This window comes from Ahaetulla prasina, chromosome 4, assembly GCF_028640845.1.
Source record: "Ahaetulla prasina isolate Xishuangbanna chromosome 4, ASM2864084v1, whole genome shotgun sequence".
Lineage (NCBI taxonomy): Eukaryota > Metazoa > Chordata > Lepidosauria > Squamata > Colubridae > Ahaetulla > Ahaetulla prasina.
In genome coordinates this window covers 86,411,280-86,437,823 of record NC_080542.1, presented here as the reverse complement: position 1 = coordinate 86,437,823, position 26,544 = coordinate 86,411,280, and the positions used below count along the sequence as shown (strand labels likewise).

Below are 26,544 nucleotides of genomic sequence, written 5' to 3'. Positions count from 1 at the left end.
CGCCTGACAGGCCTGGAAACCATACTAGGCCATAGGTTTCCAGACGCTGCCACATTTCTCCCCTGAGGGGAAGAAGGGGGGTTGAGGGGTATGGTAACATTCTTCAAACGGTCAAGGTCAGATTGTGTTCGCATCTGCAGAAGGAGTGGCAAGAAGAGGTTTTGAATAAAGTGGAAGAACGTTGGACCATATGACCGGCAAAGGGGCTAGGGGGGTGGGACTCTTGGGATTTGTATAACTAGGGAAAAGAAGCTGGAAGTTTCAGTTTTGGAATTTCACTCATCGTGTGCCAGTTTCCTTATGCTAGTAAAGAACTTTGAAAGATAATGGCTTCAGAGTTTTTTTTTCATGCAGAGGAGGTTTTTCTGGAACCTTGACACGCAGCAGGAGCACTCGCTTTGAGCCAGTCTGCCTCAGCTGCCGTCGACAGCCTACAACGCTACTCAAAGGCAACACTTCGGGCAATGGGGGAGGAAAAAGAGCCTTGCTTCCATGAATGGCGTATTTTTTTCCCTCAATTCTCCGAAGCAATTTGCAAAGCTGCGTGTCCTCCTCCTCCTTTTCTGCAGTCAGCTTCTGCTCCTAGCCTGGGAGGCGGATCTGGCTAGGAGGAAAGAGACTGCAGAAAAGGATGAGGAGGGTGCGCGGCTTTGCAAATTCCTTCAGAGAATTGAGGAAAAAAATGCTGGAAAAGGTGATGCTCTTACGAGGTGGGCGCTTCTCCATAAGAGGCGTACAAAAAGGTGCTCGCCGCCCGGTGTTGCCTCCATCCTCCATGCATCGCGTTTTCCGGCATTTTCCTCCCAATTGCCCGAAGCAATTCACACATAAAAAAATTTTTACACCACCCCCCACCCGTCAGAGAAGACATCCATTTTCTTTACAATGCAAAAGAATCCCGATTTACTCCCATTACAAACACTACACAGGCTAGTCACAATTCCGCAAAAATCCTGGCTTAATGGGCATGCGCTTAGTGTCTTGGTTTTGCTCTCAATTTCTCCGAAGAGTGCCACTCATGCTCGTTTTTCCCGATGTCTTATGGGCAAGCAGGGTGTTTGAATTCTTCCATTCTTTGGTAGGAAAAGCTAGTAGTACATGTGAAATATATTTGAAAATTGACCGAACAGAAAGAGCTCTCTGATTCCCCTGACTGGGACGCTCCCTGAGTAGACATTTTTGCATCTGGGAAAAAGAGAACCATCCATTTCTGCTGCCTTCTCTTTTCTGTGCTGCAAGTCTATGAGAGATCACAGTAAGCTTCTACACTGCTCTCTGAGAAATGATTTCGGGAAGGAACAGGGGTAGATTGAGCTTTTGAACAAACTTTTCTTTACAGTGCTTGCTCAGTTGTAAATTGCCAGAATGTGGGAGTCACAAATGTTTTCTGCGCTGGAGCAGCTTCTCCTAAATCTGTTTAACTGGAATGCTAAAATGTCATAAACTTTCACTTTAACATGACATTTAGGCCATTTTTCATTAAAAAGAACAACTTGGGATTTCCTGGATGTCATCTCAAATACAACTAATAATTCAGAGAAGAAGAATGCTGTAGGTAGAGAGACGTTTTGGTCTGGTCTGGTTTGGTTTGGTTTAAGATGACCACTAGGTGATGGTGAGTTCCACTAGGTGATGGTGAGCCCTAGGAAGGGGAAACCACTTCTAAAAAACCTTCTCAAGAAAACTACAGAACTATTTCAGAACTCTGACTTGAAAGCATATGCACACAAAAATGTTGTAGAGTCCATAGTTATTACATTGCATTCCAGTAAAAATCCTCAAATAGTTGTAGTTTATGTAACCATAGGCACCTGAAATAAGTGGGGAACATCTGGTATGTATTGCACAGATTGTGTCAATCTGTGAATGTGTCATGAAACACAGTAATTGAAATCCTAAGTGCTAAATAAGTAAGAAAGCATATTGTAATATGTTGCTACATTAGGTAAAGGTTACCCTCGCACGTACGGCAGAGGCAGAATTCTTTTTTTTTCTTGTTTCCCCCCCACCCCAAAAAAAAACTAAGGTAAGTCTTATACTCCAGTGCATTTTATATGCCTAAAAATATGGTACATCATTAATATGCTGCTTTTTCATCATCCACTTCTTTTCATCATCCACATCCACATCCAATCTTCAGGGCAAGAGACAATGGATAATACCTGCTTTATAATCTTTTCCACGTAACTATATACTTCATATGCTCCTTCCTCTAATCCTCCCGTATGGTTGATGATCTGAGAGAAAAGAAATCATCATTAAAAGATTAGGTTACCTCATAGCTGACAAAGTTTAATAACAGAAAGATTTATAAGGCTAGTTTTACATTCAAAAAAATTTACATATTTTTGATAGAATAGAATAGAATTTTTTATTGGCCAAGTGTGATTGGACACACAAGGAATTTGTCTTGGTGCATATGCTCTCAGTGTACATAAAAGAAAAGATACGTTCATCAAGGTACAACATTTACAACATAAATGATGGTCAATATATCAATATAAATCATAAGGATTGCCAGCAACAAAGTTACAGTCATACAGTCATAAGTGGAAAGAGATTGGTAATGGGAACGATGAGAAGATTAATAGTATTGCAGTTTTAGTAAATAGTGAAGTAAATAGTGATGAAGGCCAGCTTCCCACAATTCTTAATACAAGCATCCAATACCCAGATTCCATATAAAAAACCTAAGTGAAGCCTATGTTATTTAGACATAAAATCAAAAAAATTATAGAGATGCACAGAAAAGGAGTTCAAGACACCTTTCTCTATATCAATGTACTTTTTTAAAAGCATAAATCTAAACACATTTTGATTAGAACATACCTGCTTATTAAATAATTGTACTACTATATTTCCGTTAATAAATATCCTCTAATGTAAGAATTTGATAATGATGGACATTTAGTTACGAACTATATCTTTAGCTTTCTAGAGGCAGCATTTTCCATTCAGTAGAAATAGAAATGGTAATCTGGATTAAAATTTATATTTAATTATAGCTTGAAATATTTTTTTTATAAAATGATGTAATTGACCCCAGGTAGACTAGTGAAAATGTATAAGGGGATAGCTAATAAGTGCTGGAAATGTAGTCATAATCCAGGCTCATTTTATCAAAGATTTTGGAATTAACTGCTTTGATTTGAGATAATGGACTAGACAGACTTGGAAATCATTTGTAGTCTTTCTACGCACTAAATACAACAACAGATGGTTAATAAAGGGATTTAAAGATTAGTGTGACTAATTAGCTTAACTAAACATTTATTTATTTATTTATTCATATTTTTATACCGCCCTTCTCCGAAGACTGAGAGAGCTTTTACTTCTTTCTTCTATGTATATGTATGTATATATATTTGTAAAAGAAGAGAATTTATTGCTTTTCTTTTGCACCCAGAAAAATTTCTATATCTTAAATGTTAATTTATTTAGTATTTTGATCACCTTTTTCTCTTTTTTTGTACACCATTTTTTTTCTTTTCTTTTGTTGTTAGTGCTGAATATATGCTTGTTTGTGTGTGTGTGTGTGTGTGTGTTTGTTTTGTATTTTACCTTTTATAATACAATAAATAAATAATCTGCAAATCCTGTTAATATCATCTATTACAACTATGTTACATAAACGAAGATACCAATCACAGTAAATGCTCCACTTTTGTAGATGTTTTGCCTTGTTACCTTTGCTTTATTCACAAAATGAACTTGCTCAATTAATTGCTGCACCAAATCTGAACTGACTTGACCATCTTCTAGTCGGTGGTAAATGAGCCGAGGTTTTCCTTCAGGGTTTTTCAAAAAGGCTTCTTCACACTCATCCAGTAGATGCCTAAATTAGAAATCAGCATTCTTTTGCTATAATACTTTGCTGCAGTAATCAGTGTTAGCTCCAATATTGTATTTTTCCAGAAACTCCAATCAAAATGGTCAAACTTTATGAGTACAAATGTCATGCATTTTTAAAAACCAAGAGCAAAAATTTATCTGCTCTATAAATGACTACCACAAATATTAATTTTACAAAGAATGAAGTTAAAAGGGTACCAGATCATTTTAAGTTCAACAGCAATTTATAATTTCAGTTTTAATGCAGAATTAATAAGATGGCAAGCACTGCTTTGGTTCTATGCCAAATATTTCTAAATGAAGTGATTAAGTCATTAAGCTACTTTTCTTCTTTAGAATGTATGAATAACACAATAACAGAGTTGGAATAGACCTTACAGATCTTCTAGTCCAACCCCCTACTTAGGCAGCAAATCCTATATACCATTTCAAACAAATGGTTACCCAATCTCTTCTGAGTAGAGTGCTGTGAAAACTAAAGTTCAGGAACCAGGAGAGGAAGACACGAAAGTTCCTCCCATGCAGCTTCAGAACTGCATGGGAAAAAAAAACCCTGCATGGGGGGCGGGGGGAAGGATTGCAATTGCAGATACACTGCAGGTAAGCTAAACGTTTATCAGCTCAGTTGTCAAATACAAATAAAATGGAACAGATTCCCTGTATGAAAATGGCCATTATGGCAGAAACTTATTTTGACAGGGTTTGCCTGCTGTTTTAAGTGCATAGCTAAGACTGAACCTTCCAATCTTAATGCTCATTTAGGAAATAGAGAACATGTTCCAAGAAAATCTCTTCTGAAGTCAACTAAATTTCTGATATGAACAATTTGCTTGACTGGGGGGGAAGCATCTTTTCTGTATTATTCATTACATTTTGTTTTCATTCAATAATCTACATTGGGGGGGCGTGGCCAGCATTGCGGGTGAGACGGTCACAAACCCCAATGGCTCCGGGGTTTGCGCTGATACCTCCCTGATCTGGGGGTCCGTCCTAATTTAGGATCGGACTGCAGCTGACCTGTAGGGGCAGCGAAGAGTGGGGGAGCAACCGGAGAGAACGGGGGGGACTGCAAACCCCGCACAGCTCCGGACTTTTTCCCCAAGACCCAAAGGGGAGGAATGCAGCCGCCATCGTCCATCATGGCGGCTGCACCAAAGCCGCCGCGGCCACAAGAATGAGCAGGAGGAAGAAGCATCAGGAGACAAATTGTTGAAGTCGGGTGAGTTGTGAGCTCACGAAGAAAAAACATTTTAAAATAAGCGCAAACACTGGGAGAAACCTTGTCAGGCGGCTAATTGAAGAGGAAGTGAAAGTGGAAAGAATCAATTTAACGAATACACACTCTGGAATTGAATGAGCTCTGGGGGCTCAGAATCGAAGTAGAGCCCTATTTAAATAAGGAAAGGAAAAATAAGTTTTTATTAAGTAATGGTTTGGAAAACCCTGGAAGTGTTAATGGATTATAAATGGAAATTAAAGATATAATGAGAAAAGTATAAAAGAAATATTTGAACTGTTATTAAATAAATGTCTCAAATCCCTCTACCCTAAATCTATGAAATATTAAAGCAACCTACAATAGAAAAATCTTGGAAGATAAATAAATTGGACACAAAATGAAAATGAATATTTTAAATTGAGAATGTAATTTAAGAGAAGATACAGTAAAGATGGAAGAAAAATGGGGGGGAAATTGTTGTTTTGGAGTTAAAAGACTTTATCAACTTTCAATACAGTTAAAGAAAAACTTGGGAAAATTAACCTCCATATACTGAAGCATTTGAGAACAAAGAAAATTTGTCACCAAAATGGCTACATATGATTTGTGAGCTGCAACTGTTTCAAGATGACACCTAGAGGCAGAGGAAGATAGTAAGAGTCGAATAGCTTTCTTGTGACTCTTCCCATGAATGATTGGCGTTTTTAGGGACTGCGCAACAGTTTTGGAAGAGAATTTTAGATGGTGTGCTCTTGGATTACAGATCTGGAGAATTTGTTATTTAAGTAAGGATCCAAAGGCAGAGAAAGACTATAAGAATGGAATAGCAGACTACTCCTCCAGAGAAGGTCCTGTTGACGTGGACACATAACATTGCTTTGAAAGGAACTAATGGCTGCTTTTAGAATCATCTAAAGAGTTTAAAATAGAAAATGTTAATATCTATCTTAAAATATAAGTGACAAATGTAATAAAAGTAAATTGATGTTTTGGGAAATGGAGGGAAAGATATTAGAATTGGGATAAGAGGGAATTGAGGGTTTTTATGTTTTGGCAACAGTGTTTTTTTCTTGTCCCTTTTTTTCTTTTCTTATTTTTATGTATGGGTGAGGTAATGAAATGATTTGATAAAAACTTCTAAGGGAATAATTAAATATATTGTAGAAATAATTGGTGGAAATAATTAGTGAATCCTTTTTAAATGTTAAACTTCTTGTTTGGTATTATAAATGATTTAGATGGGAATTTGAAATATATGTTATTTGATTTAGAGGCAGAGGATGAAGAGTAGGGAAGAAAGAAATTGTCTATATGATCTCTGGGCAGTTTTCAAAGATGAGATTTTAGTTTGTCTGACCTTTGATCAATAATATAAATGGAAAATTGAGATTGGTGAAACTTAAAAATGTAAACAGAAGACTTATTATTGATGTTTTGGGGAAGTAAACATGGGGACTAAATTTTATTTAAATATTTTTCAGAATGTGTTGAATTTGGAATATTGTCATAATTAGTGTACCCCTTTTAAATATTATTTTTTTTGTTTGGTATTATAAAGGATTAGATGGGAACTTTGAATATATGTTATTTGATTTAAAGGGGAGGAGGATGAGAAGGGAAGAAAGAAATTGTCTATGTGATCTCTGGGCAGTTTTCAAGGAAAAGATTCTAGGTGGTCTGACCTTTGACTAATAATGTAGATGCAAAGTTATGACTGATGAAATTTAAAAATGTAAATAGATTTCCTTGGGCGGCCATGATCCTCAGAGCTTGGATCTTCGGTTGATGTTATGTAATGCCCGGTCCGTGGTTAATAAAGCTCCCCTGATTTGTGATCTTATTCAGGGGGAGTCTGCGGACCTTATGGGCATTACGGAGACCTGGTTGGGCCCAGAGGGGGGGGTCCCCCTTGTCGAGCTGTGCCCTCCGGGTTTCCGAGCATTTCATCAACCGAGGGCCCAAGGTAGGGGTGGGGGGGGGTGGCGGTTGTCATTAAGGAGGATCTAGAGCCGAGGGAGGCCACTGTTCCTCAGATTGCCGGCTGTGAATCCCTCTATGTGAGGTGGGGCCATAGGAATCAGTTGGGCTTGTTGATCGCGTACCTGGCTCCTTGCTGCATGAACACAGCCCTGCCCGAGCTGTTGGAGGTACTTGCCGGTGTGGCGGTTGAGACCCCCAGACTTATGGTTATGGGGGATTTCAACCTGCCATCAGCTGGCTTGTCATCGACTGCAGCTCGGGAGTTCCAGGCTTCCATGACGGCCTTGGACCTGATTGGAGTAAATGATGGCCCTACACACATGGGAGGAGGCACGCTGGATCTAATTTATGTCTCTGGACAGTGGTTAAATGATCTGGAATTAGATGATGTAGTAACAGAACCGTTGTCATGGACAGATTATTTTCTCCTTGCCTAGACCTCCGAACCGCCACCCACCATCGCAGGGAGACGGAACCTATACGTTGGTTCCGTCCCAGGCGCCTGATGGACCCTGAGAGGTTCCTGACGGAGCTTGGCCAATTCCTGAGGATCTGGCCCACGGCTTGACTGAGGAACTAGTTGCGGCCTGGGAACAGGCCGCGGCTGGGGCCTTGGACTGTGTCGTGCCTTTGCGGCCTCTGACCCGGCGTAGGTCTCGTCCGGCCCCTTGGTTCTCCGAGGGGCTGAGGGAGATGAAACGCCGGAGAAGACGTCTAGAGAGCACCTGGAGGTCCAGTCGTTCCGAAGCTGATCGGACACTAGTTAGGTCCTATTCTAGGACCTACCTAGTGGCAATGAGGGAGGCGAGGCGCTCCTACGCCTCCACCCTCATTGCATCGGCAGATAACTGCCCGGCTGCCCTGTTTCGGGTGACCCGCTCCCTCCTTCATCAGGAGGTGCGGGATGACCCTTTGCAGGGACGTGCCGAGGAGTTTACTGGTTATCTATACGATAAAATCGCTCAGCTCCGGGATGGTCTGGACCGAAATTGGGATGATCCAAGCGGGGGAGAGGAGGCACGTCTTGTCGAGTCTGTTTGGGATGAGTTTGACCCTGTGGCTCCCGAGGACGTGGACAGGTTGTTGGGGAGGCTTCACGCCACTACATGTTTACTGGACCCATGTCCTTCCTGGCTGGTACTGGCCACTCAGGAAGTGACACGAGGCTGGCTCCAGGGGATTATCAACGCTTCTTTGTTGGAAGGGGTTTTCCCTGCCGCCTTGAAAGAGGCGGTGGTGAGACCCCTCCTCAAGAAGCCTTCCCTGGACCCGGCTATTTTGGGTAATTATCGTCCGGTCTCCAACCTTCGCTTCGTTGCGAAGGTTGTAGAGAGTGCTGTGGTGCGACAGCTACCCCAATACCTGGATGAAGCCGTCTATCTAGACCCGTTCCAGTCCGGCTTCCGACCCGGGTACAGCACGGAGACAGCTTTGGTCGCATTGGTGAATGATCTCTGGAGGGACAGGGACAGGGGTTATTCCTCTGCCCTGGTCCTATTAGATCTCTCAGCGGCTTTTGATACCATCGACCATGGTATCTTGCTGCGCCGGTTGGGGGGATTGGGAGTGGGAGACACCGTGTATCGGTGGTTCTCCTCCTATCTCTCTGACCGGTCGCAGACGGTGTTGACAGGGGGGCAGAGGTCGACCGTGAGGGGCCTCACTTGTGGGATGCCACAGGGGTCGATCCTCTCACCCCTTCTGTTCAACATCTATATGAAGCCGTTGGGTGAGATCATCTGTGGCTTTGGGGTGAGATACCAGCTGTACGCTGATGACACTCAGCTGTACTTTTCCACCTCGGGCCACCCCAATGAAGCTGTTGAAGTGCTGTCCCGGTGCTTGGAGGCCGTACGGGTCTGGATGGGGAGAAACAGGCTCAAGCTCAATCCCTCCAAGACAGAGTGGCTGTGGATGCAGCATCCCAATTCAGTCAGCTGCAGCTGCAGCTGACTGTCGGAGGCGAGTTATTGGCCCCAAAGGATAGGGTGCGCAAGTTAGCTGTCCTCCTGGATGAACGGCTGTCGTTTGAAGATCATTTGACGGCCGTCTCCAGGAGGGCCTTCCACCAGGTTCGCCTGGTTCGGCAGTTGCGCCCCTTCCTTGATCGGGATGCCTTGTGCACAGTCACTCATGCGCTCGTTACCTCTCGCTTGGATTATTGTAATGCTCTCTACATGGGGCTCTCCTTGAGGTGCACTCGGAGGCTTCAGTTAGTCCAGAATGCAGCTGCGCGGGTGATAGAGGGAGCTTCGCGTAGCTCCCGCGTAACACCGCTCCTGCGCAGACTGCACTGGCTACCTGTGGCCTTTCGGGTGCACTTTAAGGTTTTGGTTACGACCTTTAAAGCGCTCCATGGCTTAGGGCCTGGGTACTTACAGGACCGCCTGCTGTTACCGCATGCCTCCCACTGACCCGTACGCTCTCACAGAGAGGGTCTTCTCAGGGTGCCGTCCGCCAAGCAATGCCGGCTGGCAGCCCCCAAGGGAAGGTCCTTCTCTGTGGGGGCTCCCACACTCTGGAACGAACTGCCCCCGGGTTTACGCCAAATACCTGACCTTCGGACCTTCTGCCGCGAACTGAAGACACATCTTTTTATTTGCGCGGGCTGGCTTAAATTTTACTGATTTTTAAATTTTTATTATCAATTTTAAGGGTTTTTAGCTTTATATATTTTAAAGTTTTTAGGCCAATTATAAAATAAGTTTTTTAATTTGTATTTTAAAATGTATATTGTATTGTCTGTTTTTATTTTGGCTGTACACCGCCCTGAGTCCTTCGGGAGAAGGGCGGTATAAAAATCGAATTAAATAAATAAATAAATAAATAAATAAATAAATAAATAAATAAATAAATAATTATGGATGTTTTGGGGAAGTAAACACGAGGACTAAACTTCATTTAAATAATTTTCAGAATGTGTTGAATTTGGAATATTTTTAATTAGATTTGTGCAAATAAATAATTAAATTTAAGAAGGAAAGGAATATATTGTATTAGATTATAAATTTGGGTGAAATTTGATATGTTTAAAGATGTACCTGACCAATAATTTGTTCACAATGATTTTTTTTATTATTATGTTTATAAAAAATTAAAAAAACTTTTTGGCAAAAAAAATAATAATCTACATTTGGTGTCTTTTCTACATATAAAATCAAGTAACTAAATGTACTTTGATTAGAATATGCAAAGCATATGGCTGTTTTTAACATTGAAATTATTAAAATTTATAGAATAACAGGTTGCATGTTTTCATTACTATAGATCTTAATATTCAGAAAAACTGCAGATGATTTTTATCAGAAAATGTAAATAATTTAAGTATATTTAAAACTATGTTCCATATGTATATTGAAATGTAATTCAATAATATTCTCTTTTACCTGGATATTTTTCTTTAAAATATTCTTCTACTTTTCTTCCAAAAAAAAAAACATTCAAAATTACTCTTTTTGTTTAATGTTTTTATTAGGGGTATTAACTCACCTTGGCAGATTTAAATGTAAAAATAAAATTGTTAGAGAACTTTTCTCAATTTCCCATTTCCTTACAGCATGTAGACAGCTCTCATTTTCTACTGGAAAATAGACAACTTGAAAAAAATACTCCATCATCTCACAATATTTCTGAAGTTTTGGAGAGTATTTCTGAAATTTAAGAAAAAAATAAAACACAAACTGCTTCCCATATAAAGCTAAGTCATAAACTATAAAGCAAATATGCATAGTTTACAATTCAGAAAAATGAATTTGGACATCATTATAAACCAAAGCTAAATAAACTACATATATTTATATAATGAACTGGGGTTAATATACACTATAGCTAAAAATGACACTTAGTTTTGATCGCAAATTAATCCCCAAAATAGTAATATCATTGTGTGATTAAACCTAATAATTCTTCTAGATCTAGGAAAAGTCCCTATTTTTTACAGTCTACTTATACACAGACATCTTGTAATTTAGAATAGAATAGAATAGAATTTTTATTGGCCAAGTGTGATTGGACACACAAGGAATTTGTCTTGGTGCATATGCTCTCAGTGTACATAAAAGAAAAGATACGTTCATCAAGGTACAACATTTACAACATAATTGATGATCAATATATCAATATAAATCATAAGGATTACCAGCAACAAGTTATAATCATACATTTAGTAGCAACAGTTGATAATGATTTGTACAAATCAAAATCATCCACAAATAATGCCTTTTCTATAGCAGATCCTTCAAATTGCTTCGTAGAAAAAAATTAAAAACTCCCTAAATTCAAAAGCAAAATCCAAGTTACAAAATAAAGCATACCAATTATAACTAGAGAAATAAGCATTACTACCAATGGTGAGATTCAAATTTTTTAACAACCGGTTCTGTGGGCGTGGCTTATTTTGGGGTATGGCTTGGTGGTCATGTGACTGGGTGGGTGTGGCTAGCTGCTCATGTGACTGGGTGGGTGAGCCTAGCTGCTCATGTGACCGGGTGGCCCTGGCTATGGGCATAGAAACTACTCAGAGGGCTAAAAAAAGTCATTTCTGACCGGTCTTCGCACTTATGACCATCCTCACATTTATGCCCATTGCAGCCATGTGGCCACGAGGTGCTTTAATCGCTGACTAGCAAGAGGCTTGGATGCAGGCAGGCTTTGGTCGGTGGCCGCGTGGCGCTTGGCTCAGGTGGGCAGCGAGGTGCATGGTTCGGGTGGGCAGCAGCTTGTGGCCGCTGCCCACCCAATCCATTCATATCGCTGCCCACCTGAGCCAAGCGACATGAGGCCGCCAACCGAACCCTGCCTGCATCCAAGCGTCTCTTTAGCCAGCGATTAAAGCGCCTCGCTGGCCACATGGCCAGCAAGGAGCTTGGATTGGCTGACTAGCAAGAGGCTTGGATGCAGGCAGGCTTCGGTCGTTGGCCGCATGGCGCTTGGGTCAGGTGGGCAGCGAGACACTTGGATGGAGGCAGGCTTCAGATGACGGCTGTGTGGCCAGCGAGGTGCTTGGATGGGGGTAGGTCACGGCCGGCAGCCAGGCGGGCACAGGTCAACCACCTTTCCCAGTCCCACTTCCCCAGGGGCAGCACTCGGCTGTACTAGCCTTCTGCTGCTGAAGCGGTCAGGGCAGTCCGAGGTGGGCAGTCCGAGATGGGGAACAGAGTGGTAGGTGGCTGAGCCAGACATTTAACAAGCTGTTCGGATGTGCTCCCAGGGAGGAGGAGAGTGCAAGCCAGCAATTTTACAAATGGTGTCACGACACCAGTAAGTAATGGTGGGGAGGGGCAAGGGGTGGGGCGAACTGGCAATTTAACAAATGGTTCGGCCGAATTGCCTAAAATCGGCTGAATCCCACCTCTGATTACTAACAAAATACAATGAAAACAGTTTCAGACCAAATACTAAGAACAGCCACATTTTCAGGAGGGGACCATGGATGTTATGGGCATTACGGAAACCTGGTTGGGCACCTAAGGGGGGGTCCCCCTAGTAGAGATGTGCCCACCAGGTTTCCGAGCATTCCATCAGCCGAGGGCCCAAGGTAGGGGTGGCGGGGTGGCGGTTATTATTAAGGAGAGTCTGGAACCGAGGGAGACCACTGTGCCTCAGATAGCTGGTTGTGAATCCCTCTATGTGAAGTGGGATCGTAGGACTCAGGTGGGCTTGTTGATCACGTACCTGACTCCTTGCTGCGTGGCAACAGCCCTGCCCGAGCTGTTGGAGTTGCTGGCTGGGTTGGCAGTTGAAACCCCTAGACTGTTGGTCATGGGGGATTTCAATCTGCCATCAACTGGCGCGGCATCCTCGACGGCCCGGGAGTTCATGGCTTCCATGACGGCCATGGACCTGACTCAATTAGTTGACGGCCCTATCCACATCGGGGGAGGCACCCTAGACTTGATTTTTATCTCTGGCCAGTGGTTTAATGATCTGATTTTAAATGATTTAGTTGTCGAGCCCTTGTCATGGTCAGATCATTTTCGCCTTCGTCTGGACTTTCGGACCGCTACCCACCACCGCAGGGAGACGGAACCAATGTGTTGGTTCCGTCCCAGGCGCCTGATGGACCCTGTGAGGTTCCTGACAAAGCTTGGGCCGTTTCCCGAGAATCTGGCCTGCGGCACGACTGAAGAACTACTCGCAGCCTGGGCACAAAAAGCTGGAGCTTTGGATCGTGTCGTGCCTTTGCGGCCTCTGACCTGGCGCAGATCTCAACAAGCTCCTTGGTTCTCGAGGAGCTGAGGGAGATGAAATGCCGGAGAAGATGCCTAGAGAGTGCCTGGAGATCCAGTCGTTCTGAGGCTGACCAGACACTAGTTAGGTCCTATAGTAGGACCTATCTAGTGGAATTGAGGGATGCGAAGCGTTCTTACGTTTCCTCCCTCATTGCGTTGGCAGATAACCACCCGGCCGCCCTGTTTCGGGTGACCTGCTCTCTCCTTCAACAAGAGGGGCGGGAGGACCCATTACAAGGGCGTGCCGAGGAGTTTAACGGTTATCTTTACAATAAAATCGTTCAGCTTCGGGACGGATTGGATCAAAATTGGGTATATCCAGGCGAAAGTTTCGAGATTCGTCTTGTTGAGACTGTTTGGGATAGTTTTGACCCTGTGACTCCCGAGGTCATGGACAGGTTGCTGGGAAAGGTGAATGCCGCCACATGTTTACTGGACCCGTGCCCCTCTTGGTTGGTGCTGGCCACGCAGGAGGTGACACGAGGCTGGCTCCGGGGGATTACAAATGCTTCTTTGCGGGAGGGGGTCTTCCCCGCTGCCTTGAAAGAGGCGGTGGTGAGACCTCTCCTCAAGAAGCCTTCCCTGGACCCAGCTGTTTTAGGAAATTACTGTCCAGTCTCCAATCTTCGCTTTACGGCGAAGGTTGTAGTGAGTGCGGTGGCACGTCAACTACCCCAGTACCTGAATGAAACTGTCTATCTAGACCTGTCCAGCTTTCGGCCCAGATACAGTACGGAGACAGCTTTGGTCGCGTTGGTGGATGATCTCTGGAGGGCCAGGGATAAGGGTTACTCCTCGGCCCTGGTCCTATTAGACCTCTCAGCGGCTTTTGATACCATCGACCATGGTATCCTGGTGCGCCGGTTGGAGGGTTTGGGAGTGGGAGGCACCGTTTATCGGTGGTTCTCCTCTTACCTTTCTGACCGGACGCAGACGGTGTTGACAGGGGGGCAGAGATCGACCCCGAGGCGCCTCATGTGTGGGGTGCCGCAGGGATCGATTCTCTCGCCTCTCCTGTTCAACATCTATATGAAGCCACTGGGCGAGATCATCAGTGGTTTTGGGGTGAGGTACCAACTGTACGCTGATGACACGCAGCTGTACTTTTCCACCCCAGGCCACCCCAACGAAGCTATCAAAGTACTGTCCCGGTGTCTGGAACCCGTACGGGCCTGGATGGGGAGGAACAGGTTCAAGCCTAATCCCTCCAAGACGGAGTGGCTGTGGATGCCGGCACCCCGGTACAGTCAGCTGCAGTTGCGGCTGTCTCTTGGGGGCGAGTCATTGGCCCCGATGGAAAGGGTGCGCAACTTGGGCGTTCTCCTGGATAGGCGGTTGTCCTTTGAAGACCATTTGGTGACCGTCTCCAGGAGAGCTTTTTATCAGGTTCGCCTGATTCGCCAGTTGCGTCCCTTCCTGGACCGGGATCCCCTATGCACAGTCACTCATGCTCTCATTACCTCTCGCTTGGACTATTGCAATGCTCTCTACATTGGGCTCCCCTTGAAGAGCACCCGGAGACTCCAGTTAGTCCAGAATGCGGCTGCGCGGGTGATTGAGGGAGCAGTTCGGAGCTCCCATGTAACACCTATCCAGCGCAGACTGCACTGGCTACCTGTTGTCTTCCGGGTGCACTTCAAGGTATTGGTGACTACCTTCAAAGCGCTCCATGGCTTAGGACCGGGATATTTACGGGACCGTCTACTGCCATCTTCTATCTCCCAGCAACCGGTGCGTTCTCACAGAGAGGGACTCCTTAGGGTGCCGTCAGCCAAGCAATGTCGACTGGCGGCCCCCAGAGGGAGGGCCTTCTCTGTGGGGGCTCCTACCCTGTGGAACGAACTTTCCCCTGGACTTCGTCAAATACCTGACCTTCGGACCTTTCGCCGCGAACTTAAAACTTATTTATTTCATCTTGCTGGACTGGCTTGAATTTTTAAATTTTTAAATTGATTTTATGGGTTTTAAATTTGTAAATTTTACAGGGTTGATATTATATTTTAAATGGGGCCAATTGAATAAGTTTTTTAATGGTTGTTTTTATTATTGTATGTGTTGTTTTTTTGTATTTTATTGTGGCTGTGAACCGCCCTGAGTCCTTCGGGAGAAGGGCGGTATACAAATTAAAATATTATTATTATTATTATTATTATTATTATTATTATTATTATTATTATTATTATTATTATTATTATTATTATTATTATTATTATATAAAGACACACCATGATAGACCCTAGCAGATCTTTTTAGAAGAAAAATCCAATATCTTAATCAAAAGAGACCTTGATACTTACATTCACCCAATGTAATCAATTAGATAGGACCCAGAGAAGGATCCCCAATTTTGATTATTATACTCAGCTGTATTCATATTTAAGGCAGCAGTTCAATTCAGAAGAGCTAGAACTTCCTATTACTGAAAAGCTTTCCAAAAATATTGTCATATGAATATGAGACTTAAATTTTAAATCATATTGTAGATCAATGCTCCCCAAACTAAGGTAAATTGCCTAAGATTGGATAAAAAGTTTTGTTTGAGTAACACCCTGTGGTGGGATTCAAATTTTTTAACAACTGGTTCTGTGAGCATGGCTTATTTTGGAGTGTGGCTTGGTGGTCATGTGACTGGATGGGTGTGGCTAGCTGGTCATGTGACTGAGTAGGCATGGCTAGCTGGTCATGTGACTAGGTGGCTGAACCTAGCTGGTCATGTGACCGGATGGCCATGGCTATGGGCATAGAAACTACTCAGAGGGCTAAAAAAAGTCATTTCTGACCGGTCTTCGCACTTTTGACCAATCCTCGTACTTATGACCATCCTCACATTTATGCCCATTGCAGCATTTTTAACAACCATGTCACTCATTTCACTCATTTACTTCCCTTCATCACAGTTACAAGATAGGGTGCAAAATGTAAAATATGAGGACAGTTGTAAGTGTGAGGACCGGTCAAAAGTGCGAGGACAGGTCAAAAATAACTTTTTCAGCCCTCTGAGTAGTCCCTATGCACATAGGGACTACCCAGAGGGCTGAAAAAAGTGGTTTCTGACAAGTTCTCACACTTTTGACCAGTCCTCACACTTATGACTGGTCATCATTTATGCCTGTTGCAGCATTTTTAATAACAATGTCACTCATATCACAACTGCAGTGATTCATGTGACCGGGTGGGCGTGGCCAGGTGGTCATGTGACATAGCTTCTTTGTCTTAATGACAGTTTGCTGCAATGTTCGTAAGTATGAAAAATGGTCATAAGTCACTTTTTTGGTGCCATGCTTGTTAAACCAATTACCAGAACAAATCTATTCTCCCTCCCTCTTTTTCTCCTTCGTTTTTCTCCCCCTCTTTCTATTTTTTTCTCTCCATCTCTTTCTCCCCCTCTTTCTCTCTTTCATCTTTCTCCCCTTTCCCTCCTTCATCTTTCTCTCCTTCATCTTTCTCCCCTTTCTCCCCTCTTTCTCTCCATCTTTCTCCCCCTTTTTCTTTCATCTTTCTCCCCCCTTTCTCTCCTTCATCTCTTTCTCTCCTTTATCTTTCTCCCCCCTTTCTCTCCATCTCTCTTTCCTTAATCTTTCTCCCTCCCTCTCTTTCTCTCGTTCATTTTTCTCTCCCTCCTTAATCTATTTCTCCCTTCCTCTCTTTCTCTCCATCTTTCTCCCCCTTTCTCTCCTTCATCTCCCTTTCTCCCCCCTTTCTCATCTTCATCTTTCTCCCCCCCTTCTATCCTTCATCTCTCTCTCTCTCTTTCTCCCCCTTCTTTCTCTCCATCACTCTTTCTCCAAATGGGGTAGGGTAGGCTGGCGCTGCATGGGTGGGACGCGGCCACAGGACAGTCCTGCTGGGTGGTCAGCATGCCGAGGCAATTGACACATGCCTCGCTGCCCACCCGATCCAAGTACCTCGCTGCCCACCTGATCCAAGCCCCTCGCTGGCCACGCGGCCGCTGAGTGAACCCTACCTCCATCCAAGTGTCTCACTGCCCACCCAATCCAAGTGCCTTGTTGGCACCCGGCTGTTGACTGAAGCCTATCTCCATCCAAGCGTCTCGCTAACCACCAAATTCAAGCGCCTCACTGGTCATGCAGCCACTGACTGATTGGCAGCTGCATGGCCAGCAAGGGGCTTGGATCGGGTGTGTAGCAGCCACGAGCTGCTGGCTACCCCATTCAAGCATCTCGCTAGCCACCCAATCCAAGTGCCTCGCTGGCCATGCGGCCACCGACCGAAGCTGTTGTGGCTCCAGCCCCCACCCCGGGCCTGGCCCTCTGCCAGAAAGTGACTCAGAGAGTGAGGGGGAAGGGCCGTCAGGACTCCCCTCTGCAGGGCTGGCCTCTCTGGCTCAGCTCCGGGAGCCAAAGGCAGGCCAGGTGGAGGAGGTGAGGTGGCCTCTGTCTCCTGTATCTTCCCCTGTCCAGGTAATGCTTCCAGACCCAGCGGTGGACAATCAGTCCTGGTTAGATCCCCGGTTTCGTAGACAAGAGAGGCGGGAACAACAGAAGAAGGGGTGGAGCAGGCCTAGAAAGTGCTGAGTCATGGACCCACACCCCACAGGGTATAAAAGCAGGAGGGGCTGCTCTACTGCTTCGTGACGAACAAACAAACTGACTGGAGAAAACTTGAGCTGAACTATTTAATTGAGCATTTGGCCTGGATTGCTGTTTGTTCCTGGCTTCCTGGTTGCTCCGGTAACATCAGGGAAAACCTTGACAGACTTTCGCTGGTCTGCTGCCAGAGCTGATAGCTGCCGTGGACTAAATTGCTAGCTAATTGAATCAGCTCACGTGCCTCCCGGACTGAGGTGGGGGGACAGAACAGAAGCCTACCTCCATCCAAGTGTCTCACTTCCCACCCGATTCAAGCGCCCCGCTGGCCAGGCAGCCGCCGACCGCAGCCTACGGTTGGTGGCCATGTGGCAGCGAGGCACTTGGATCGGGTGTCTAGCGAGACGCTTGGATGGAGGTAGGTCGCAGCCGGCAGCTGGGCGGGGGCAGGTCGACCACCTTTCCCGCTTCCCCAAGGGCAGCACTCGCCTGTACTTGCCTGTTCTGCTGCTTTAGCAGTCGGGGCAGTCCGAGGTGGAGAACAGAGTGAGAAACCGCAGCAAAGGTAAGAAAGAAGGCTGGGCCATGTGATCAAGGAACCAAAGAGTAGCTACAGCTATGTCTCAGTGTGTCACTAAGGCAAGCTGTGCAACACTGCGAGCAAGGCCAATAAATAGTAGTGGGCAGGGTGATGGGCGGGCGAGCCAGCAATTTAACAAATGATTTGTTGTGCTCCGAGGCCAATAAATAGTGGTGGGGTGAGGTGGGGGGGCGGATGAACCAGCAATTTAACAAACAGTTCGGTGTGCTCCGAGGCCAATAAATAATGGTGGGGAGGGGCGGGACAAGGGGAGTGCGAGGCAGCAATTTAACAAACAGTTCGGTGTGCTACAAGGCCAGTAGGTAATGGTGGGGAGGGGCGGGGTCAGCCAGCAATTTAACAAACGATTCGGCCAAACCGCCTAGAAACGGCAGAATCCCACCACTGGTAACACCACATAAATCCATTACCCATCATAACAAGTATATTTAAATTGATTTAAAGATTGCCAAACATCTCCCAAGTATTCCTTTATTTTGTCCGATTCTCCAAAACTGCCTAGACAAGTCTCTGCAGTTTTCTTAGCAAGATTTTTTTACAAATTGTTTATCACTGCCTCCTTTCTCGGGATGAGAGAAGAGACTGGTCTAAGGTCACTCAGCTGGCTTTGTGTCAAAGGCATGATGAGAGAGCTGATGAATTCATGATTTATAGCCTGATACTTTAATCACTACACCAAACTACATCTCTCTAAAGTATTCCTATGGAGATGAAGATTGATGAAATTACCAGTGCTCCTTGTTGTTGAAATTTGTTGAAATTACATAAAGATCATGCAATGATATTGCTTTTATAATATAGGTAGGCCTTGAGTTATGACCATTGAATGACTGTTCAGTTACAAAGGTGCTGAAGGAAGGGATTTTTGATCAGTCCTTGTAATTTGAAAAGACTTTCTGATAAGTGGTTTGATAATAAAGGGAAACATTTTGGAGTATAGATCCACTTGGGACCTGACAGAGAACATTTTTCCTGTTACAGATGTGGCCTATGACTTAAACAATAAATGTTAATGAAATTTGGAAATATTTCTCTATAAAATACATACGCAAATCTTATATATGAGCCACCGCAGTACAGTGGTTAGAATGCAGTACTGCAGGCGACTTCTGCTGATCACTGGTGCCAGCAATTTGGCAGCTCGGCTCTTAGATTGTTGGGGCAATATGCTGACTCTTTAAACCAGTTAGAGAGGGCTATAAAGCACTGTGAAGTGGTATATAAGTCTAAGTGGTATTGCTATTGCTATATTAACAAGTGGTTTGAAGAAAAATTAAAAATATTTTTAAAAAAATCAACAGCAGTCAAGGCTGTTGATTAGGGTGGGGTACAGAGAAAATATAATCAAAATATTTGATTAATTGAATGGGAATTCTCATATTCAGCAAATCCAAATTAATGTTAAGGCATTATAGAACCAGCTACTACTTCAATATATGTAGGGAGAATACATATAAAGTCTATATTTTTCCATTGAAATGATCCACTGTATCATGTTAGATACCATTATGTTATAAATCTAAAAACATTCATTTAACATTTTATCTAAGGAAACTGATATATCTAGATTAATTCAACAGACATGGCTGTCTTATCCGTAATGTTATTTCACCCAAATTCTTTTTATATTACAAAATGCCAAGAATTAATCTTAAATCTTATTCAAACAAACTCTTTGCTCTCATACTGAACTTTACCTCTTCCACTGAATTCTATAAAATTAGACCAGTTTCTAATTCATATGGAGAAAACTGCATATGTAGGTTTCTGTCACCAGAATGTGAGACAACAAAGACAGACATAACAATCAGTGCAATCAGCATATTGTGCAGTGCGATTTTTCTCACCTTTATGAAAATGTCTACTTCCAACTGAGTCTCTTCAGTGTTAATGAGATACACTCTTACTGTGTTACTCCACAAAGAGTGGGAAAACAAAGGAGTGACTTGCAATAAACTGGCAACAGCTGCATCCCAATCATCTGTAAAGAACAAAAGATAAAGAACATCAAGCCAAACTTTCTCCTCTCCCTATTACCAACCACTCATAGAAATTCCATGTCCCTTTCCCCCAGTTCATCCTTTTCTATTTGCATTACACTGCTTGGAATTTGCTTCCAGTTCTTCCAATTCTGCTGCCATAACAACATACTGTCACAGCAACTGCGGAAAGTGTTTGCAAAATTGCTGAGATGCTATCATTTTACCACCACAGCTCATAGAGGCAAGGGCAACAAGAAGCTTTAGAGAATTTCAGGGCTTTTATTGACATGTTTTCAGTTCATCTTCTGTAACATAGCTTGTATTATAGCAATCTCAAACGTTCTTTTGCAAACATTACAAATAAATTGTACTGAAAACATGGGAAGATGCTAGCAATTTCCTTTTTGTGAGGTATGAGAAAACAAAAGAGATTTTTATTACTTCATAGCCAGAAGTAGCTCAGACAATAGGATGCTGATTAGATAGAATTCATTGTACTCTTCTGTTGGTTAGCTGGATCTATCTCATTTCTCACATTCTCCATACTAAATGCTGCTGCTATAAAAGCGCCAAAAGCTATCTTCTAAAAGATTTTCTCTAAAAATGTTTTCTGCTTGTTATATACACAAATCAAATATTGGCATTACTTTTAAGAAAATTGTTTCCATTTGTGTAAGCACAGCTAAATTTAATAATTATTAGACCTAAATGTACAGATCAGAATTATTGATCAAGAAACTTGCTATGGCTAATGCTGGATTGAGATTCCTTTCTATTTATCAAATTTTATTCACTGCAGGTTAAATATTTCATATATATGTCTTAAAAATGAAGATCACCTTAGAAGACAAGGGAAGGATGACAACATCTGTGCCAATTATGGACAAAATAATATTATGCTGAAAAGAAATGAACTTCACAGACATACTGGCTTTAAAAGAAAATAATAATAATAATAATGGAGCACCCATTTAACATATAAGAATAGAATACAATAGAATAGAATTTTATTGACCAAGTGTGATTGGACACACAAGGAATTTGTCTTGGTGCATATGCTCTCAGTGTACATAAAAGAAAAGATACGTTCATCAAGGTACAACATTTACAACACAATTGATGGTCAATATATCAATATAAATCATAAGGATTGCCAGCAACAAGTTATAGTCATACAGTCATAAGTGGAAAGAGATTGGTGATGGGAACTATGGGACGATTAATAGTAGTGCAGATTCAGTAAATAATCTGACAGTGTTGATGGAATTATTTGTTTAGCAGAGTGATGGCCTTCGGGAAAAAACTGTTCTTGTGTCTAGTTGTTCTGGTGTGCAGTGCTCTATAGCGTCGTTTTGAGGGTAGGAGTTGAAACAGTTTATGTCCAGGATGCGAGGGAAACAAAACAACTTCTGTCAGCAGATTATATTTTACCTGGCATTGCTAATCATTTATAAAGAAAGATTTGATCTAATTCAGAAAGCAGGTTCATACAAATATCAATTCTTCACCGATAGTAAACAGTGATGAAAATCTACATACCTTTGCAGATGAAGCACTACATATTTTGAAGTCCGGCTCCACATTCCACAAGTTTTAACGCTAGATTTTTACAATATTTAGGCTTGGGCTTTTAGTAGGACTTATTGTTGTTGCTCTCATTCTTGTTTCAAGGAGCAGCAAATGCTTACCTCTATTGACATTTGCAAATGGTCCTTCCACATCTATGGAACTATGTGCAAACTCGGGTCCTCTAAAAGACTGCTGAAGCTGCATCATGCTGCCCATGGAAGGCTCGCTTCCCAAGGCTCCTCCCATCCAATATTCTGTCTGACCTCCAGCAGCTTAAAATGAAGGAAACAAATACTAATTCAATAAATTAAATTTAATCAGAAATACAATTATTCTTCAGAAGCAAAGAACAGGAAAGCAAAGGGAGTTTTCTGCAAGGAATCTAATGGAGCTGTAATTAAAAAACATGTTATCAGATTTTGCAGCGATCCAACCAGCACATAAGTAAATAATTCAGCAGAATTCATTTATAGAAGAAACTTGTTTATATACAATAATATAGAATATGAGGCATGTATACAATACCTATGCAGCTCTTGCAATATGGTAACAAGTACAAGGACAAGAAACAGAAACAGAAAGCACAGAAGCAATAATCCAAGGACAAACTCTTACATACAGATCAGTTAAACTACGCCATGCCCAGGCCCTGAGCCGTCTCCCATGGCTCACAACAGATCCAGTTTCTTAGTCACCAAACAGCTCCCATTGGCTGACTGGTGCAAGATACAAAAAAGTTCTTCAATAGTAAATATATTATTATGGTGGTGGTGGTAATTGAAGTTTTCAGAATATTATGAAAAGGGATAGAAGCCTTCTTCTCCTGTCTCAAATATTCTTACTAATCAGGAAATCAGAATCATAATAAGATTGAAAACCCTAAACTGGACCAGAGCTGATTAAAATTTACATGGATGACCAAGTGCTTTAGGAAATTATGGAGTTATGGGCTAGAACTGGTAACTCTATAAGTCTTCCTGGACTTTAGTGATAACCTACTTTTATATCACTGTCAAGTTTCTTTGTTCAGTTTTCAATCTTAAAAAAATGATATGCCCAAATCAAGGTACTGCCTTTGCATTAAAAAAATTCAATTGACATGGTATTTTAAAGGGAAAGAAGGGAAGAAGTCACTATTTGAAAATAGGAGAAATTGAAGAATCTTTATCTAAAGGATTAAGAAAAATCAATTGTTGAGAGGTTTTAAATTGTATTTTATCCAATTCCATATTAAATTGCTTCTATAAAATTTTAGTAATAATTTGTTTCTGGAACTCTGTACTTTGATATGGCTCAAAGGCTAATCAATCAATCAATAAAAATTGTTGGGAGGACTAGGCAATAATTAATTTAGCTATTTTTATTCCTTAGACATTATTCTGATTTTTTAACAAAATATTGACAAAGCATTTTGTCTGTACACTGCAGATTTATAAAACATATCTAGGCAACTGATAAATGCAAAATGACTCATACCAGTAATTTCTGTACAGCTGTCATCCGAATCTGATTCTTCAGAATCAACTATTTGGATACCCTGAGCTTGCAACCTCTGAAGTTTTGCTTCAAGCTCTCGCTTGGCCCTCAGTAGATCCTGAATTTCATTTTCCTTGGTTTCTCTGAAAATCTATAAATGAAGAAAGTTCTGAGCAAGTGTATTTTAAAAAAGTATTCATATTTCATTATATGCATACAATTAATATATATTTTCAATTAATAGTTTAGCCTTTCCCCCCTTAAGTCTTAAGCAACAGAATCCCAACCTATCAACTTGTGTAGATAAAAGGGAAGTATTTAGAATCAAGTGGAACTTGCAATAAATTCTAATATAAAATGATTCTTTTATTCAAGTTTACAAGCTATCAGTCCTGATTTCTAAGACAGTTCCGTACATACTATATGTCCTTTCCTAGGCCAGTAATGAATCTTTTCAGCACTAGGTGCCCAAACTGGAACATGCATGCATGTGTGTGCATGTGCGCACGCTGGAGTGCCAGACACCCGAAGACCAGCTGGCTAGCACACACATGCTTGTTTCTTGGCTGGTTTTTGGCCCATTTTTCAGACCATTTTCAGGGCCGCTTCTGGCCCCAAAAACGGCCTGAAAAACAGCCTGGAAACAGCCCCAAAAGGCCTGTTTTTCAGGCCAGAAGCAGCCCTGAAAACAGGCCAAAAACCAGCCTGTACACAGCCCCAAAAACAGCCTGTTTTTTGGCCATTTTCCAGTGCTTCACCACCTGCAAAGAGCAGCTGGCCAGCATGCATGTGCGTCCTGGAAACCAGAAGAACAGCTGACAACGGCACGTGTGCCCACAAAGGGCTGTGCATGCTACCTCTGGCAGGCGTGCCATAAATTCACCATCATGGTTCCTGTTTAAGAGGAGAAATTCCATCATTAACAGTTTAACTTCTAAAAAATATTTATATTTAAGCAAAGCTTAGGGCTCTCTGAAACATGCTTTTATCCAGCAAAGCCAATAAATTAATTATTTACTTTGAACTGCCTCCTGACTTTGTCACGATCATGTTCAAATGTAGCTGCTCTTTCCATAGCTTGATATTTGGCCTCTACAGCACTTTCCTTTTCTCTGAGGATTTTCTGATATGTTTTCTGAAGTGCCTGGGGGAAAGAAAAAAGTGACATTATTAACCCCTGGTCTGAAAATTTTCATTTATTCTCTCTGACTATTGCCGGTAATTTGTTAGATGTCAGAAAGCTCTTCCTAAATGTAATTTGAATACATTTGATATTTTAATCCAGGGTTTAAATGATACAGTATTCCAGATACAGCTCATCTTTTAGCATCCCTATTAGCTATTCTGGATGAGTCTGGTAAGAATTACAATACAGCAATATAAAGGTGGTCAGATTTTTTTTTTAAACAGAAAGGGTTTTTTGGTCAATCCTGGTGCCAATGTCCCATGCAGATACCTGAAGCTCTGCCCTCAAGCGCTTGTTTTCTTTGTCCAGCTTGGCTTCTTTCTTCATCATGGCAGCCACCTCATTGTTCTTGCTAATGCGAAATATCTCATATTCTTTTTTCAGGCGTTCATACTCTGCCATGCAATCCAGCTCTTGTACAGAAGCAGTAGACTTGAAGCTTGCGCCAATGAGGCCTCCAGGGCGAGATGCACCTACCCGTCGAAAAGAACTACGCAGAAGACGGGCTTTGGGCTTTACTTCAACAGGAATTTCGCAGGCCTCACCACCCACTCCCTCATATGGATCTTCAATCACCTCCCCAACAGTGACCATTGGATTAACCAAAGATGAAGCAGATCCCATAGCTGAAGAACTTCCTTTATGCACACTTTTTAAAATGGCAGATTCTAACTATCTCAAAATCCTACTAGATGTAGACTTTCTTTAATGACAAACTGCTGCTCAACACTTGGGCCCAGGATATTGCCCCAAATCACTTTCTTTCTTCCTGTCTAATTATCCATAAATGGACGCTTTTCCTCCAACCAGACTGCTGGTTTTAAGATCAGAAAATACTTATGTGTGCAAAGGAGTAATAGTCGAATTTAAAAATAGATAATTCTTTTTAAGCCTTGTAGATAAGGGCAGAGTACATAATACATATTTCCTTGACAAGGCTGTTACTACTACAGATTCAATATTCATTAACATTGGTAACAATTCTCTATACAGTCATAGCAAAGGAAATGTTCCTGTTGTTCTGTTATCAGGAATAGTTTAGTGCTGGTTGTCCACAGGAGACAATGCTTAAGTCTGCCAACTTTCCACACATTTCCTTGGAAATAAAACTCACCAAACCCTTATCTGCCTGAGCTGGGATTTCTGCCTTATGTAAATCAAAGAAAACTACCCAGCAAACAAGCACAAATATTTACAGTATGGTTGTTAAAGGGAAAATAGTCTTCTTGTCGTTTTCCCAATAACAAGCAAAGTTACCTCGGTCACCAACAGTTCATACCAGTCTGCCCTATTATTTCCCATGCTATGCCTTGCTCATTTGGTTCAGAAAAATGGAAGAATCGAAAAGGAAGGAATCGTTTTCCAAACAAATAGGTCAATGTAGAGAGCTTTACTCCGGAGCTTCCCAGAAGAATCCCTTAACTTTCCAGAAACTAAGGGAATGTTGACGAGCAACGGGAAAACAGTCAACCAGCCAAGCAACTTGGTCGCTCGTCGCTCCCACCTCGACCTCCTTCCGCTGAACTACAGCCCAGGCACTGCTGCCGGGAAACTCTTCGGCGCTGGTGGGCGGGGGGCCGCAACGAAAGCAGGAAATAGGCAGTGACGTGGCAGCTTTCTCCTGGACGGTTGCAACTGGCTCTGGCGGTCTCGTGGGAAGGAAAGCGAAGTGCCAACGTTCGTTGTCGTTTCGTGACGTTCCGCAGCTGAGGCTCGCCGAAAGAGAAGGCGTGCTCTGAGCGCTTGCGGGAAAGGCTTGTTGGGCGGGCCGTGGGCCGCCGGATTCTCCAACCTGACACCCCCTCGGGATGTGTTGGAACACAACGCCTATCAGTCTGCAGTCGAAGCACGGCCATTCTTGCATCAGAAATTAAAAGTTGTACAATATCCCGCGTTTTTCGA

General features: G+C 42.7%; 1 protein-coding gene across 7 annotated transcripts in view; it reads right to left on the bottom strand.

Moving 5' to 3' along the window:
- The window catches only part of NPHP3 (nephrocystin 3), a 174,403-nt gene extending 148,132 nt beyond the window's left edge, over positions 1-26,271 (bottom strand). For 2 of the 7 annotated variants that reach the window (XM_058181007.1, XM_058181008.1), the window contains exons 1-8: positions 24,913-26,270; positions 24,475-24,600; positions 23,457-23,607; positions 22,100-22,252; positions 20,277-20,410; positions 10,541-10,701; positions 3,688-3,835; positions 2,163-2,237 (exon numbers count right to left, since the gene is read on the bottom strand). In XM_058181007.1, the coding sequence (XP_058036990.1) occupies positions 2,163-2,237; positions 3,688-3,835; positions 10,541-10,701; positions 20,277-20,410; positions 22,100-22,252; positions 23,457-23,607; positions 24,475-24,600; positions 24,913-25,266 (1,302 nt within the window). In that variant the 5' untranslated portion in view covers positions 25,267-26,270. Of the gene's footprint in view, positions 1-2,162; positions 2,238-3,687; positions 3,836-10,540; positions 10,702-20,276; positions 20,411-22,099; positions 22,253-23,456; positions 23,608-24,474; positions 24,601-24,912 lie in introns of all 7 variants that reach the window. The other 5 variants (XM_058181002.1, XM_058181005.1, XM_058181006.1 and 2 more) reach the window with 4 other exon arrangements.
- Positions 26,272-26,544: the final 273 nt, after the last annotated feature.